Genomic DNA, 15,841 nt, shown 5'->3' with positions numbered 1-15,841 from the left:
CACTAACCTCATAGAGCACCACATAGAGACACCCCCGGGGGTGGTAGTGCGTAGCCGCCCTTACAGACTACCCGAACACAAAAAAAAGGTGGTTCGGGAAGAACTTCAGACCATGCTCGAAATGGGCATCGTCGAGGAGTCCCACAGTGACTGGAGCAGCCCGGTGGTCTTGGTACCCAAGGCCGACGGGTCGGTCCGGTTCTGTGTGGACTATAGGAAAGTCAACGCGGTGTCTAAATTCGACGCGTACCCAATGCCTCGTATTGATGAGTTGCTCGATCGACTCGGCACTGCTCGCTTTTATTCGACACTGGATTTGACGAAGGGATATTGGCAGATCCCCTTGACTCCACTATCCCGAGAAAAAACGGCCTTTTCCACACCGTTTGGTTTACACCAATTCGTCACCCTTCCGTTTGGGCTGTTTGGGGCGCCCGCGACGTTTCAGCGGCTGATGGACAGAGTCCTCCGCCCTCACGTCACGTATGCGGCAGCGTATTTAGATGACATCATCATCTATAGCAATGACTGGCAGCGGCACCTCGAACATCTGAGGGCCGTCCTTAGGTCGCTGAGGCGAGCGGGGCTCACAGCCAACCCAAAGAAGTGTGCGATTGGGCGGGTGGAAGTACGGTACCTGGGCTTCCACTTGGGCAACGGGCAGGTGCGTCCCCAAATTAATAAGACGGCAGCAATTGCGGCCTGCCCGAGGCCCAAGACCAAAAAGGGGGTGAGACAGTTCCTGGGGCTGGCTGGCTATTATCGTAGGTTTATACCTAATTATTCGGACGTCACCAGCCCGCTGACTGATCTCACTAAAAAGGGGGCACCAGATCCGGTCCAGTGGACGGAGCAGTGCCAGCGGGCTTTCTCAGAGGTAAAGGCTGCACTGTGTGGGGGGGCCACTTCTACACTCCCCTGACTTTTCTCTCCCCTTTATGTTGCAGACCGATGCGTCGGACAGAGGGCTGGGGGCGGTTTTGTCCCAGGAGGTGGAGGGGGAGGACCGCCCTGTCCTGTATATCAGCAGGAAGCTGTCGGTGCGTGAGGGGCGCTACAGCACCATAGAGAAAGAGTGTCTGGCCATCAAGTGGGCAGTTCTCGCCCTCCGGTACTACCTGCTGGGGCGCCCTTTCACCCTCTGTTCGGACCACGCGCCCCTCCAGTGGCTCCACCGCATGAAAGATGCCAACGCGCGGATCACCTGTTGGTATCTGGCGCTCCAACCCTTTAATTTCAAGGTGGTCCACAGGCCGGGGGCGCAGATGGTCGTGGCGGACTTCCTCTCCCGTCAAAGGGGGGGGGGGGGGGAGTCGGCTGCAGGCCGGATGGCCGCCCGGCCTGAGTCGGGCGGTGGGGGTATGTGGCAGCGGGGGCGTGGTCAAGCGCCGGTCTGTGACAGCAGGGCGGAGTCAGGGAAGGTAAGTGGCAGAATCACAACACCTGAGAGCAATTAACCTGCGTTTGTGTGTCTTCCCAGTGACCGCGCCCTATATCAGGAGGGAGAGCGAGAGCGAGAGCGAAAGGAGCTCATCCCTGAACCAGACACCGGTTGTGTGTGTCTGTGCGAGTGATATTGTTAAACTGAAAAGTGTGGCAATAAAGCCAATTTATAAAACCTGATCTCTGTCCTGCTGTCCTCTGTGCTCCACCCACACGTAGGGAGTTTTACAGTAACATATACAGTGGTGCTTGAAAGTTTATGAACCCTTTACAGTGTTTGCCCTAGAAAAAAATGAAAGCCCTAAATTGAGTGGCAATGGTGTGAAAGCAAGTGCCAAAGGCGCGAAGCAAAACTAAGGGGGTCCGGGGGCATGCTCCCCCGGAAAATTTTTTGAAAATAGATGCTCTCAGGTGCATTTTCAGGGTCTCTGAGAGGTTTTAGATACATGATTAGAGGATAGATTTTACCAGTGTTTCAATGATTTCTGACCTAAATAGTATTAATGTATACACATTTGAAATTTCACCTTAAAGCTCAACATGCAAGTTAAACTGTTTTGTTATAGATTACTGAGGTATATGATAGATTGAAAATCTATGGGGATCCCTTAATCCCTATGATTAAGTAGTGTTGTAACAAAAATGTGCATGAAAATATGAACAGTGGTTTGCTCCATCTTATACAATCCAATGAAGAGAATTGATCATCATGACCTCCTGTTGATCACAAAGGGATCTGAACCTAAGAACTGCCACCTTAAAATAAGTTGCTGTATTACTATAACTGTAATGATTTAGAATATTTCGGATGCAATTACCGTAATATATGTAGAACTAAGATGCACTGAAAAGAAAAGTAAGGCAACTGCATATTATAAAGTTTAAATTTTGGCACTTTATTAAATGGACTAGATTAAGATTAAAACATATATTTAAAGGAAAAGAAAACTTAATTTCTACAGTTTAAGTTTGCAGAAAGATTATGTATTTTTAAACACATTTCATGAAGGGAATTTGTTTATAAGTGTCAAATGTAGCATAATTGCGAATAATAATGATAAGCATATTTGGCAGTGTGAGGTCACTGTGAGCCTTTAACAAAAGAATAATCCAGAGCCTTCTTTTGTTAAATGGATCCCAGTGACATCACACTGCCAAAAATGCTTATGATTATTATTTGAAATTATTCTATATTTGACACATTTGGACAACTTCACTTCGTGAGCGTGTTTATAAGTACATAATCTTTCTGCAAACCCAAACTAATGAATTAAGTTTTCTCCTCCTTTAAAGCAGATTAATTCTCCTTGGCTTTTGCTTGGCCCAATGTTGGGCAACCCTCTCATAGTCCATCTCGCTGTCATCAATGCTGATGTGGATTAATTTGTCCAGCGAGTCTTCTCCTAGCTTATTAAAATCAGTCGGCTTTGTCCGTCTGGTGGGGGACAACATCGGCAGCTAATGAGATTGCTTATAATGAATCAGAAAATTTCGGGATGTCTGACGTTTTCTTTCGATGTTTTTATTGGATGGTTTGAACACGTGATCTTGACATAGCCAACAGATTAGTTTGTTTACATCATACCACGCAGAAATATTACTTTGACAGAATCAACACAAACATTGGGAAAAAAAAGACCGCTTGTTTAACACACAAATATCAATCAATATGTAAATGGATCTGTTGTTTGCTCTCCTATGTATCTAGTTACTTGTGGGCAGGAAATTTAACGTATCGGTATAAATCTAAGCGTATCGGCAGGCAGAGCAAGCGTATTGGGCCCAACACGCTAAAACGCTTTGGGGAAAACCATGCTTTAGAATTCTCTATGTTTCTGCATAAATACGACCTAAAACATCAGTTCTATTTCATTTCTACTGACCGCCAGAGGCAGTGCTGTAAGCACCTGGATGTCCATCACATGCGCATGCAGTTCGAGTGTCTGTATACCAACAAGGTCGCTTGCGACAGGGGGTGACGTATGTCACTGCACCGGTACTTAAGGTGCGTTCACCCCGGAAGCGTTCTCTTGCATCTTCTCGTGCAGAGCAGATTATTTGAGTAGTACTATTTTTCTAAGAGCAATCGCTGGAGTCTTGCAAACCCTTAACGGGTTGGAGCTGCGTTTTTTTTCGCCCTCTTAAGACTGCGATTTGCCATTTGCTTAAGGTAAGAAACCGTTTATGAGTAAGTTCGCTGACTTTGGCAGCTAGCAACTTCCAATTATAAATTTCAGTTTCACTGTGATCATACGGGTGTTTTCTCGCCTTGTAGCGATCTAATAAGTATTGTTTTGTTGCAAGTATGACACTTATTTGGTGCTTGTGTGCGCTTCTGATTCGCACAGTAGCTTGTTTACTTCAGCTTATTGCTGAGTGAAGTTCGCTCTGATTTCAGCAACTAGCAACTTCTAATTATAAATTTCAGTTTCACTGTGATCATAGGGGTGTTTTCTCGCCTTGTAGCGATATAATAAGTAGCGTTTTGTTGCAAGTATGATACTTAATTAGTGCTTGTGTGCGCTTCTGATTCGCACTGTAGCGTGTTTACTTCAGCTGATTGCTGATTACCTAAACGCGGCTGGGTGAGCGTGTTCGCTCCTGACTCCGCCGCGGATATTTCATTTGGTTGCTTGGCTCTGTATTGGTACTTCGACACTGCTTGTTTACCGTCACCTAATCCATATTTAGGTAAGTAGAATAAACAGCGGTCATGTTTATGTGCTGATTGTGACAAACCTTTAAGGTAAGTAAAATATTTTCAACTAAATCGGTTATGAGTGAGTCCACTCGGACTTCGGCAGCCAGCAACCTCTAATTATAAGTTTCAGTTTCACCGCGAGCACATGGGTATTTTCTCGCCTTGTAGCTTGTTTATTTCAGCTTTGATTGTTGATTACCTGAACGCGGTTGGGTGAGTATGTTCACCTGACTCCGCCGCGGATATTTCGTTTTGTTTGCTTGACGCACTGCTAGGCTTGCTCAGCTGGAAAGCAGTTTGGGCTCTCAACTGCCCCCAGCACCGAGCGACTACGCTCTGCCTCCTAAGTCTAGGAAGCGCCCTAAGCAGCCATCACGGGAGGCTCCCTGTAGGCCCAAGTACCAGAAGGTGGACCCCTTGGCGCAACAAGTGGGCACCTTGGCTCTTTTTGTATTGTATTGATTTATTTCGCAGTAAAAACACAACATGTAAACATAATATAAATATTACGGAGGATACACAAAAGTAAAAATACTTTTGCCATTGTGGTCCTTCAGAGCTTGCTGAGATTAAGGCTTTGCTCTATAACCTACAACCACCTGAAGCACAGCCTGCTGATGCTCTCGCCTCTGCTGCTTCATTTACTCCTCCTGAGCCACAGCCTCTGGTGCTGTCCCCGGCCGCGGAGCTTCAAGAGGAGGACGTGCTTTCCACTATGGTCAAGCCCGCGATAAAAATGGTGCCTGGAGTTGGACACGGCACCATCTGAAGTACGGATGCAGAGTGCCTTTTTTAGACTCCCCCTCTGCTGTTTTCACTGTTCCACCTTCAGCCCCCTTTATTGAGGAGCTGTAGAGATACAGGATGCGTCCAGTCAGGGTCTGGTCAGCATGGAGGCGTTGAGACCTGATGCTCGCTGTCCACGGCCACAGTGTCATTTGACCGATGACTTCATCAGGAAGAGCTATGACGCTGCAGCATGGGCTGCACGCATAGGCAATTCATTATCTCACCTGATCCTGACCCAGTCTCAGGCTCTTCAGTCTTCTGGAGCAGACCCATCACTGCAAAGCCTAAGCGAGGCCTCGCTGCAGGCATTTGCTTTCATGTCCAGGGAGCTGGGCAGACTAATCTTTAACTCTCGCCAGGCGTCAGGTAGGGTTGGCTCAGTCACCACTCTCAGATCCCTGCAGGAGGACCCTCCGCACTCTCCCAGTGATTCTGGGACAGCTCTTTGGTGCCGCCGCACAGGCACGTCGGGGTACAATTCCCACTCCTCCCCACCTCCCATAGGGGGCGTGGAGGCAGACGTTGTCTACTCCACTCCGGCGGTCGGACACTTCACCAGTCAAGAACTTGCCTACTGGGAAGTGGTAACATCAGACCCCTGGGTTATATCCACCCTCTCTCAGGGTTACAGCATACAATTCAGATGACGACTGCCGAGATTTCAAGGGGTCAAAATGAAAGCTCTGGCAGTACACCAGGAGGTCTTGACCCTCCTGGAAAAAGGGGGCCATCGAGCCATTAGATCCACCTTCACAAAACAGTGGGTTTTATTCCACCTATTTCATCATCCCCCCCCCCAAAAAAAGAGGGTGGGCTTCGCCCCATACTGGATCTGAGACATTTGAACGACCATCTCAAGGTCTTCAAATTCCGTATGCTGCGCACATCCGATGTCTTAAACAGCATCAGACGGGACGATTGGTTCACAACCATCGATCTGAAGGATGCATACTTCCCAGAATCTTTGAGATTCATCACGGCAGCACTGTCCCTACATCAGAGCAGTGGAATGCGTATCCTCCCCCTACCTGGATGACTGGTTGATTGGTTCTCAGTCAAGGGTAGACGCGCTCAGTGACCCAGCCGTGCTGGTTTCTCACATCACCAAACTTGGGCTCAGGGTGAACCACGCCAAGAGCTCCCTTACACCCAGCCAGAAGACTGTTTTTCTTGGCCTTCAGCTGGATTCTCAGCTGTTGAAGGCAACCCTGTCTTAGCGACGGGTGAGCGATATTGTCTGACGGTTACATCGCTTCAGGAAGGGATGAACCCTGACCTTCAGGTCTTTCCAGACACTACTAGGTATACTCACCGTGGCCTCGTCGGTAGTTCTGTTGGGCCTCCTCACACTCAGGCCTCTACAAATCTGGATGAACAGCCTTGGGTTACATCCACAACATCACAGGCACAGGCCAGTCAGAATCACGGCCAGTTGCTCCTCATGTCTACGTCCATACCCTCTCGCAGAGAAGTAGTCGCCACCGATGCATCACTGATCGGCTGGGGCACAGTGTGGCAGTGCAGGACTGCCCGGGGCGTATGGGCCCCACAACAGCAGGGACAACACATCAACGTGTTAGAGCTGCAGGCTGTTTTCCTCGCCCTGAAACATTTCCGTCCGATTTTAGCAGGTCAGCATGTCCTTATAAAGACCGACAATACATCTGTGGTCTATCATATAAACCACCAGAGCGGCACCACGTCACTACCTTCCCTGAAAGCTCACTCGGCACCTGCTGACATGGGCTTACCCTTGTCTGGTGAGCCTGAGGGCAATGCATTCACCAGGCGTGAGGAACACTGCTGCGGATCTTCTGTCACAACAGAACCCCGATCCAAGGGAGTGGAAGCTGCACCCGGAAGTGGTGCAGAGTATTTGGCTGCAATACGGCAGGACAGAGGTGGACCTTTTCGCCTCCCAGGCCACGACACATTGTCCCCTGTGGTTTACACTGAAAAACGTCAAGCCCCTTGGGCCAAGACGCACTGGCACACGAGTGGCCACAGCAGCTCCTATATGCTTTCCCACCACTCCCGCTAATTCTGCCCACTCTCAAGAGGATCCTCAAGGAGGGTCACAGGGTGCTGTTGATAGCCCCCTATTGGCCGGGGAGAGTCTGGTTCCCTACCCTGTACGGGTTGCTGCACAAGGAGCCTTGGTGTCTCCCTGCACGGATGGACCTCCTCTCACAGATGGAAGGTCAAATTTGGCATCCGAACCCAGTACGGTTGCAGCTGTGGGTGTGGCCTCTGAAGGGCCCGACCCACTGCTAGCAGAATGTGAGTTGACCGTTGTGCGGACCATCCAGTGTTCCCACGCACCTTCCGCCAATGCGCTCTATGCCAACAGGTGGAAGCTCTTTGTAAGTTGGTGCCAAGCACGCCATCAGGAACCAGCATGTTGCCCGATACCGGGGATTCTCAGCTTTTTACAGTCTCATCTGGACGAGGGCCTTGCACCCTCCACCATCAAGGTGTATGTAGCGGCTATATCCGCAATGCACAACAGGGTAGACGGGCTGACTGTGGGATCCCACACATGGGTGAGCCACTTTCTTAAAGGTGCTCAGCGCATAAGACCCCCTCAACGCAGTCCAAGACCAGTTTGGGACTTGCCTCTGCTTTTAAGTGCACTATGTAAACCTCCATTTGAACCCCTACAGGGGACGGAGCTCAAGTGGCTATCTTTAAAGACAGCCGACGTTATAGCTAAAAGGAATGCTAAGAGAGCGGGTGAACTACACACCCTGTCTATCGGCCGGGAGTGCTTACAATGGAGCCCGATGGCACGGGTGTAACATTGTGGCCTAATTCTTCGTTTATGCCCAAGAACTTCTCCTCCTCTTCATACACCAATCAGCCCCTCAGCCTGGAAGCCTTCAGACCACCACCTGAGGAGAATGAGCAGGGCCAAGGTCACGTCCTTCTTTGCCCAGTTCGAGCACAGAGGGCATACATTGAAGCGACTGCTGCATTTCGGCAGTCGGATGCACCGTTTGTGGGTCACACTGGACATAGGTGTGGCCACGCACTGTCCAAACAGACTGTCGAACTGGACCGTGGAGGCCAGTAGCAGCAGCCTCCCGGTCCCTCCCCACATCCGAGGCCACTCCACTCGGAATGTGGCTGCATCATGGGCAGCTCTACGTGGAGTTCCACTCTCTGATATCTGCGCCGCTGCCTCATGGGTCTCAACTTGCACGTTTGCAAGGTTTTATAGGGCTAATGTGGCCATGCACAATCCACTGGCCACAGCCACCCTTTTCAGCCATTCGTAGGGTAAATAGGTCTTCCTCGTGACCCTGTTGGTATAGGTCATCCAGGTGCTTACAGCACCGCCTCTGGCGGTCAGTAGAAATGAAATAGAATGATGGTTACGTATGTAACCGCGGTTCTATGAATTTCGGATGACCGCCAGAACTTGGCCGTCACTCGGAAGGCTGACGAGAAGACTGATGAGAACGCTTCCGGGGAGAACGCACCTTAAGTACCGGTGCAGTGACATACGTCACCCCCTGTCGCAAGCGACCTTGTTGGTATACAGACACTCGAACTGCATGCGCATGTGATGGACATCCAGGTGCTTACAGCACCGCCTCTGGCAGTCATCCGAAATTCATAGAACCGCGGTTACATACGTAACCATCGATTTTCACACAAGTCCTAAAAGTAGATAAAGAGAACCCAGTTAAACAAATGAGACAAAAATATTATACTTGGTCATTTATTTATTGAGGAAAATGATCCAATATTACAGATCTGTGAGTGGCAAAAGTATGTGAACCTCTAGGATTAGCAGTTAATTTGAAGGTGAAATTAGAGTCAGATGTTTTCAATCAATGGGATGACAATCAGGTGTGAGTGGGCACCCTGTTTTATTTAAAGAACAGGGATCTATCCAAGTCTGATCTTCACAACACATGTTTGTGGAAGTGTATCATGACACGAACAAAGGAGATTTCTGAGGACCTCAGAAAAAGCATTGTTGATGCTCATCAGGCTGGAAAAGGTTACAAAACCATCTCTAAAGAGTTTGGACTCCACCAATCCACAGTCAGACAGATTTGTGTACAAATGGAGGAAATTCAAGACCATTGTTACCCTCCCCAGGAGTGGTCGTCCAACAAAGATCACCCCAAGAGCAAGGCGTGTAATAGTCGGCGAGACCACAAAAGACCCCAGGGTAACTTCTAAGCAACTGAAGGTCTCTCTCATATTGGCTAATATTAATGCTCATGAATCCACCATCAGGAGAACACTGAACAACAATGGTGTGCATGGCAGGGTTGCAAGGGGAAAGTCACTGCTCTCCAAAAAAAAACATTGCCGCTCATCTGCAGTTTGCTAAAGATCATGTGGACAAGCCAGAAGGCTATTGGAAAAATGTTTTGTGGATGGATGAGAACAAAATAGAACTTTTTGGTTTAAATGAGAAGCATTTGAAGAAAGGAAAAAACCTCATTCTAGCATAAGAACCTTATCCCATCTGTGAAACATGGTGGTGGTAGTATCATGGTTTGGGCTTGTTTTGCTGCATCTGGGCCAGGACGGCTTGCCATCATTGATGGAACAATGAATTCTGAATTATACCAGCGAATTCTAAAGGGAAATGTCAGGACATCTGTCCATGAACTGAATCTCAAGAGAAGGTGGGTCATGCAGCAAGACAACGACCCTAAGCACACAAGTCGTTCTACCAAAGAATGGTTTAAGAAGAATAAAGTGAATGTTTTTTGGAATGGCCAAGTCAAAGTCCTGACCTTAATCCAATTGAAATGTTGTGGAAGGACCTGAAGCAAGCAGTTCATGTGAGGAAACCCATTTTCATCACATTTGTTATTGCACCAACGTCCCAGAGTTGAAGCTGTTCTGTACAGAGGAATGGGCTAAAATTCCTCCAAGCCGGTGTGCAGGACTGATCAACAGTTACCAGAAACGTTTAGTTGCAGTTATTGCTGCACAAGGGGGTCACACCAGATACTGAAAGCAAAGGTTCACATACTTTTGCCACTCACAGTTATGTAATATTGGATCATTTTCCTCAATACATAAATGACCAAGTATGCTATTTTTGTCTCATTTGTTTAACTGGGTTCTCTTTATCTACTTTTAGGACTTGTGTGAAAATCTGATGATGTTTTAGGTCATATTTATGCAGAAATATAGAAAATTCTAAAGGGTTCACAAACTTTCAAGCACTACTGTAATATAAATATAATTCATTATTATAATATTTGAATATAAATGCAATTATTATTATTTATAGGTTGTTATATTTAAACTATTATAAATTGTTAAAATAACTAGAGACTAACTAAATCAGGTAACATGGACTGACTGTGTTTGTGTAACCTGCCTTGTACACATTAGCACCTAATTGTGACCTAATTTTACTCAACTTGTGTGGATTCATATAATAATGAGAACAATCATGACAAACAGTAGTGATCTGCAATGGCAAATTATCAGTTTTATTGAAAAACAAACCAAATTGCAAATGTCAGGCACACACAGGAACAAGAGATTGTCAAAAGACCATTGGCTTGTAAAGAAGTATAATTTTTTCAAGTTTAGTAAGTTTTAAAGAAAGAAATAACTGCACCATTTAGCTAAAAGCATAGTGTATATTTCCTATCCATTACAATGAGATAGTTTTAAGTTTTGGCTGAACAAAGTTATTGTTAATAGTTATTAGTTATAGTCAGATACTTAAAAAATACAGATTAATTTTTCACACATTTTTACACAGCCACAAATCTCATCATCATCATCCCTAAGAAATATATATTGATGTAAAATTTAATCAACTTCAACCTGCTTGTTCAGTTGATGAATATAATTGTACACTGTTAGAAACAGGGGTACAGCAGGAGTCCATTTCTGTACCCCATTGTACAGTCTACACTTATGTACCCCTTAGGGCTCATTATTGGACCTCAAAGAAAATGTGTGTCCGTTTTTAGGGCCAAAAAGGTACATACATGTTCCTAAGCAGGGTACAAATAAATACCTCAGATGGCACTGCCCAGTGACAAGCTACTGTACCCCTAAAGGTACAATGATATATACATTATTTTCTGAGTGTAGTCAGATACTTTGGAATCTTAATGCTCAGAGTTAAATATCCCATTTTTAACAAAAAGTAATGATTTTAGTGGAAGAGTTCTTTTATTTCTTTATTTACAAGTTAAACATAACTATTTATTTACCCATCAATAGTCATGACAATTTTTAGAATGTTGCTTATATAGGGAAGCAAGCCCAAAGTGCTACAATTGGTTAAAGATAAATTCTTTTTTTCATAAAAAACTGAATGTGTAAATAATCTCATCTCATTATCTCTAGCCGGTTTATCCTGTTCTACAGGGTCGCAGGCAAGCTGGAGCCTATCCCAGCTGACTACGGGCGAAAGGCAGGTTACACCCTGGACAAGTCGCCAGGTCATCACAGGGCTGACACATAGACACAGACAACCATTCACACTCGCATTCACACCTACGGTCAATTTAGAGTCACCAGTAAACCTAACCTGCATGTCTTTGGACTGTGGGGGAAACCGGAGCACCCGGAGGAAACCCACGCAGACACGGGGACAACATGCAAACTCCGCACAGAAAGGCCCTCGTCGGCCACGGGGCTCGAGCCCGGATCCTCTTGCTGTGAGGCGACAGCGCTAACCACTACACCACCGTGCCGCCCTGTGTAAATAATATACAGTATATTATAAAACCCCACAATGCAATTAAGTAAAAAAAATATTTTATATACACACACACACACAAGCCCAATTCCAAAAAAGTTGGGACAAAGTACAAATTGTAAATAAAAACGGAATGCAATAATTTACAAATCTCAAAACCTGATATTGTATTCACAATAGAACATAGACAACATATCAAATGTCGAAAGTGAGACATTTTGAAATGCCAAATATTGGCTCATTTGAAATTTCATGACAGCAACACATCTCAAAAAAGTTGGGACGGGGCAATAAGAGGCTGGAAAAGTTAAAGGTACAAAAAAGGAACAGCTGGAGGACCAAATTGCAACTCATTAGGTCGACTGGCAATAGGTCATTAACATGACTGGGCATAAAAAGAGCATCTTGGAGTGGCAGCGGCTTTCAGAAGTAAAGATGAGAAGAGGATCACCAATCCCCCTAATTCTGCGCTGTCAAATAGTGGAGCAATATCAGAAAGGAGTTTGACAGTGTAAAATTGCAAAGAGTTTGAACATATCATCTACAGTGCATAATATCATCAAAAGATTCAGAGAATCTGGAAGAATCTCTGTGCGTAAGGGTCAAGGCCGGAAAACCGTACTGGGTGCCCGTGATCTTCAGGCCCTTAGACGGCACTGCATCACATACAGGCACGCTTCTGTATTGGAAATCACAGAATGGGCTCAGGAATATTTCCAGAGAACATTATCTGTGAACACAATTCACCGTGCCGTCTGCCGTTGCCAGCTAAAACTCTATAGTTCAAAGAAGAAGCCGTATCTAAACATGATCCAGAAGCGCAGATGTCTTCTCTGGGCCAAGGCTCATTTAAAATGGACTGTGGCAAAGTGGAAAACAGTTCTGTGGTCAGACAAATCAAAATTTGAAGTTCTTTATAGAAATCAGGGACGCCGTGTCATTCAGACTAAAAAGGAGAAGGACAACCCAAGTTGTTATCAGCGCTCAGTTCAGAAGTCTGCATCTCTGATGGTATGGGGTTGCATTAGTGCGTGTGGCATGGGCAGCTTACACATCTGGAAAGACACCATCAATGCTGAAAGGTATATCCAGGTTCTAGAGCAACATATGTTCCCATCCAGACGACGTCTCTTCCAGGGAAGGCCTTGCATTTTCCAACATGACAATGCCAAACCACATACTGCATCAATTACAGCATCATGGCTACGTAAGAAGAAGGGTCCGGGTACTGAACTGGCCAGCCTGCAGTCCAGATCTTTCACCCATAGAAAACATTTGGTGCATCATAAAATGGAAGATACGACAAAAAAGACCTAAGACACTTGAGCAACTAGAATCCTACATTAGACAAGAATGGGTTAACATTCCTATCCCTAAACTTGAGCAACTTGTCTCCTCAGTCCTCAGACGTTTACAGACTGTTGTAAAGAGAAAAGGGGATGTCTTACAGTGGTAAACATGGCCTTGTCCCAACTTTTTTGAGATGTGGTGTTGTCATGAAATTTAAAATCATGTAATTTTTCTCTTTAAATGATACATTTTCTTAGTTTAAACATTTGATATGTCATCTATGTTCTATTCTGAATAAAATATGGAATTTTGAAACTTCCACATCATTGCATTCCGTTTTTATTTACAATTTGTACTTTGTCCCAACTTTTTTGGAATTGGGGTTGTGTGTATATATACATACATGCATACGTATATATATATATATATATATATATATATATATATAAATTATACACTACTCCTACTGGTCATCACCTTATCGTGGTGGAGTAGTTTGCGCACCTCAGAGACCTTTTTGAGCTATGTCAGCTGGAGCATCTTTGCTCCTGGTAGGGCCACCCTTGCTGAACAGGTCGAAAGGTAGAGGTCAGACCAAGGATGACCACAATTTCAAACATCTTCATCGGAAACCGATATGGGATGAAAAACCCAGACAGAAAAGCCAGATACGTGACACTCTGTAAGGGCGTGGTACTTGCATACTTTGCGGTATTTTCGGCCTGTCACTGCGACTGTTGGGTGTATGAACTTGTCTTGGTTCACCCTTGCCAGTTCTAGGTTCACCCCTCAGTGGAGAGGGCTGCTATGACAACTGGCAAAACTCACAGTAGCCTTACAAATTTCTGTTTGCTAGCAATCTATTGTTCTCCTATGAAATCTTGTACTAATAAAGTCTCATACTGGCCGGACGTTGCCCAGGATAAAAAGGTCCAACCAAATATGAATTGAAATCTCGTTTCATGGAATATTCGCACTATGCTCGATAAAGAACACTCCTATAGACCAGAAAGAAGAAGTGCTATCATAGCACGGAAACTTTCAAGATACAAAATTGACATTGCAGCACTAAGTGAAGTCCGCTTTGCAGAATGTGGTAGCATTAAAGAGCATGACTATACCTTCTACTGGAGTGGAAAGCCTTCAAGGGAAAAAAGTGAGTCAGGTGTAGCCTTTGCAATTAGGAATGACCTAGCATCTAAGAGCAGCGAAGGCCCCAAACCTATAAATGATCGGATGATGACTCTCAGACTTCCACTAAAACTCGAAAGATACTGTACCATCATAGCCATTTATGCACCAACTATGACCAACAGTCTTGAAAGCATTAATTGCTTCTACGACCGGCTAAATCAAACACTCGGCAGCATTCCCAGCTCTGACAAAATAATCCTAATGGGTGATTTCAATGCAAGAACAGGTCAAGATCACTCAACCTGGACTGGTGTTCTTGGGAAATTTGGCACAGGTAAAGTCAATGCAAATGGTGAGCGCCTACTGTCTCTATGCAGTGAACATCAACTCGCAATCACCAACTCCTTTTTCAAGCACAAACCCGTCCACAAGAACTCCTGGATGCACCCAATATCTAATCACTGGCATCTCATCGATTACATCATAACCCGTCAATGCGATATTAAAGACTTCCTTGACACCAGGGCAATGAGAGGAGCCAATTATAACACCGATCACATAATGATAAAATCTTGCACCAAATTACTTGTCCGAAAGAAAATAAGGAAATCGAGGCAGCCTAACAAGAAGCTGAACATAAATAAAATCAAAGATGGAAAGATCCAGGCAGACTTGGAAGAAGCACTGAATGATAAACTCTGGAATGTCTTACCTGCAGGTTCAATAGAAGAACGCTGGTCCTCTTTTAAATCAGTTGTATAAGAAACATCTAAACAAAAACTCGGGACCATGAAAAGAAAACATAAAGATTGGTTTGATGAAAATTCAACTGAACTTCAAGTCTTCTTAACAAACAGAAACCAAGCACGAGCAATTATGCTAAACAGAACGACTAGATCCAGCAAAGCTAACTACAGGCTACATAATAATCTCCTTCAACACAGATGCAGGCAGTTAAAAAATGAGCGGTGGAGGAACAAAGCTGCCGAGCTACAGATGCTGGCTAACACAAATGATATGAAAGGCTTTTACCATAATATGAGGGCCATCTGGGGTCCTAGAGTGAACCACCCTGATTATCTACTTGATACTGACAACAATACTCTCCTTACACAACAACACGAACTACTCCAAAGATGGACATCACACTTTCATAATCTGTTCAACCACGCTAATACCACAGACCCTAACATCACTGACCGCATTAATCAGCACCCAGCTCAGTCTTGGATGGACAAATGCCCTGACTTGACAGAGGTAAAAAAGGCCGTTAATAATCTTTGCGATGGTAAATCACCGGGCTCTGATGGTCTACACTCCGAGGTTATTAAATTAGGTGGCCAACAACTGCTAACGTCTTTGTACAACATCATCGTAGAAGTCTGGCAAAAAGGAGAAATCCCACAAGATTGGAAGGATGCACAACTAGTTACCATCTTCAAAAAAGGCGAGAGGAAACTCTGTGACAACTATCATAGCATCTCCCTGCTGTCCATCCCAGGAAAAGTATTTGCCCGCCTTCTGCTAGACAGGCTTTCCAAACATGTAGAGCAATTCCTACCTGAGGCCCAATGCGGTTTCCGTGCTGGCAGGGGTACTGTAGACATGATATTTTCACTACGTCAGATACAAGTAAAGTGCATAGAACAGAACATGCCCCTCTATATGATTTTCGTAGACTTTACAAAGGCGTTTGACTCTGTAAACCGTTCAATTTTATGAAAGATCCTCAGAAAACTTGGCTGCCCCGACCACTTTACACGCCTGATATCAGAACTACACAC

At 45.3% G+C, this 15,841-nt stretch overlaps 1 protein-coding gene across 9 annotated transcripts in view; it reads right to left on the bottom strand.

The window, feature by feature from the left end:
• Positions 1 to 15,841, bottom strand: part of LOC132889141 (fibulin-7) — a 199,710-nt gene that overhangs the window by 161,093 nt on the left and 22,776 nt on the right. The window contains exon 1 of one of the 9 annotated variants that reach the window (XM_060925354.1): positions 11,463 to 11,620. The exons of the other annotated variants lie outside the window; for them this stretch is intronic. Coding sequence (XP_060781337.1) covers positions 11,463 to 11,468 — 6 coding nt within the window. The 5' untranslated portion in view covers positions 11,469 to 11,620. Of the gene's footprint in view, positions 1 to 11,462; positions 11,621 to 15,841 lie in introns of those variants that run through there. 9 annotated transcript variants of the gene reach the window in all.

Source organism: Neoarius graeffei, chromosome 7 (assembly GCF_027579695.1).
Source record: "Neoarius graeffei isolate fNeoGra1 chromosome 7, fNeoGra1.pri, whole genome shotgun sequence".
NCBI lineage: Eukaryota > Metazoa > Chordata > Actinopteri > Siluriformes > Ariidae > Neoarius > Neoarius graeffei.
This window is presented reverse-complemented; position numbering and strand designations above follow the sequence as displayed.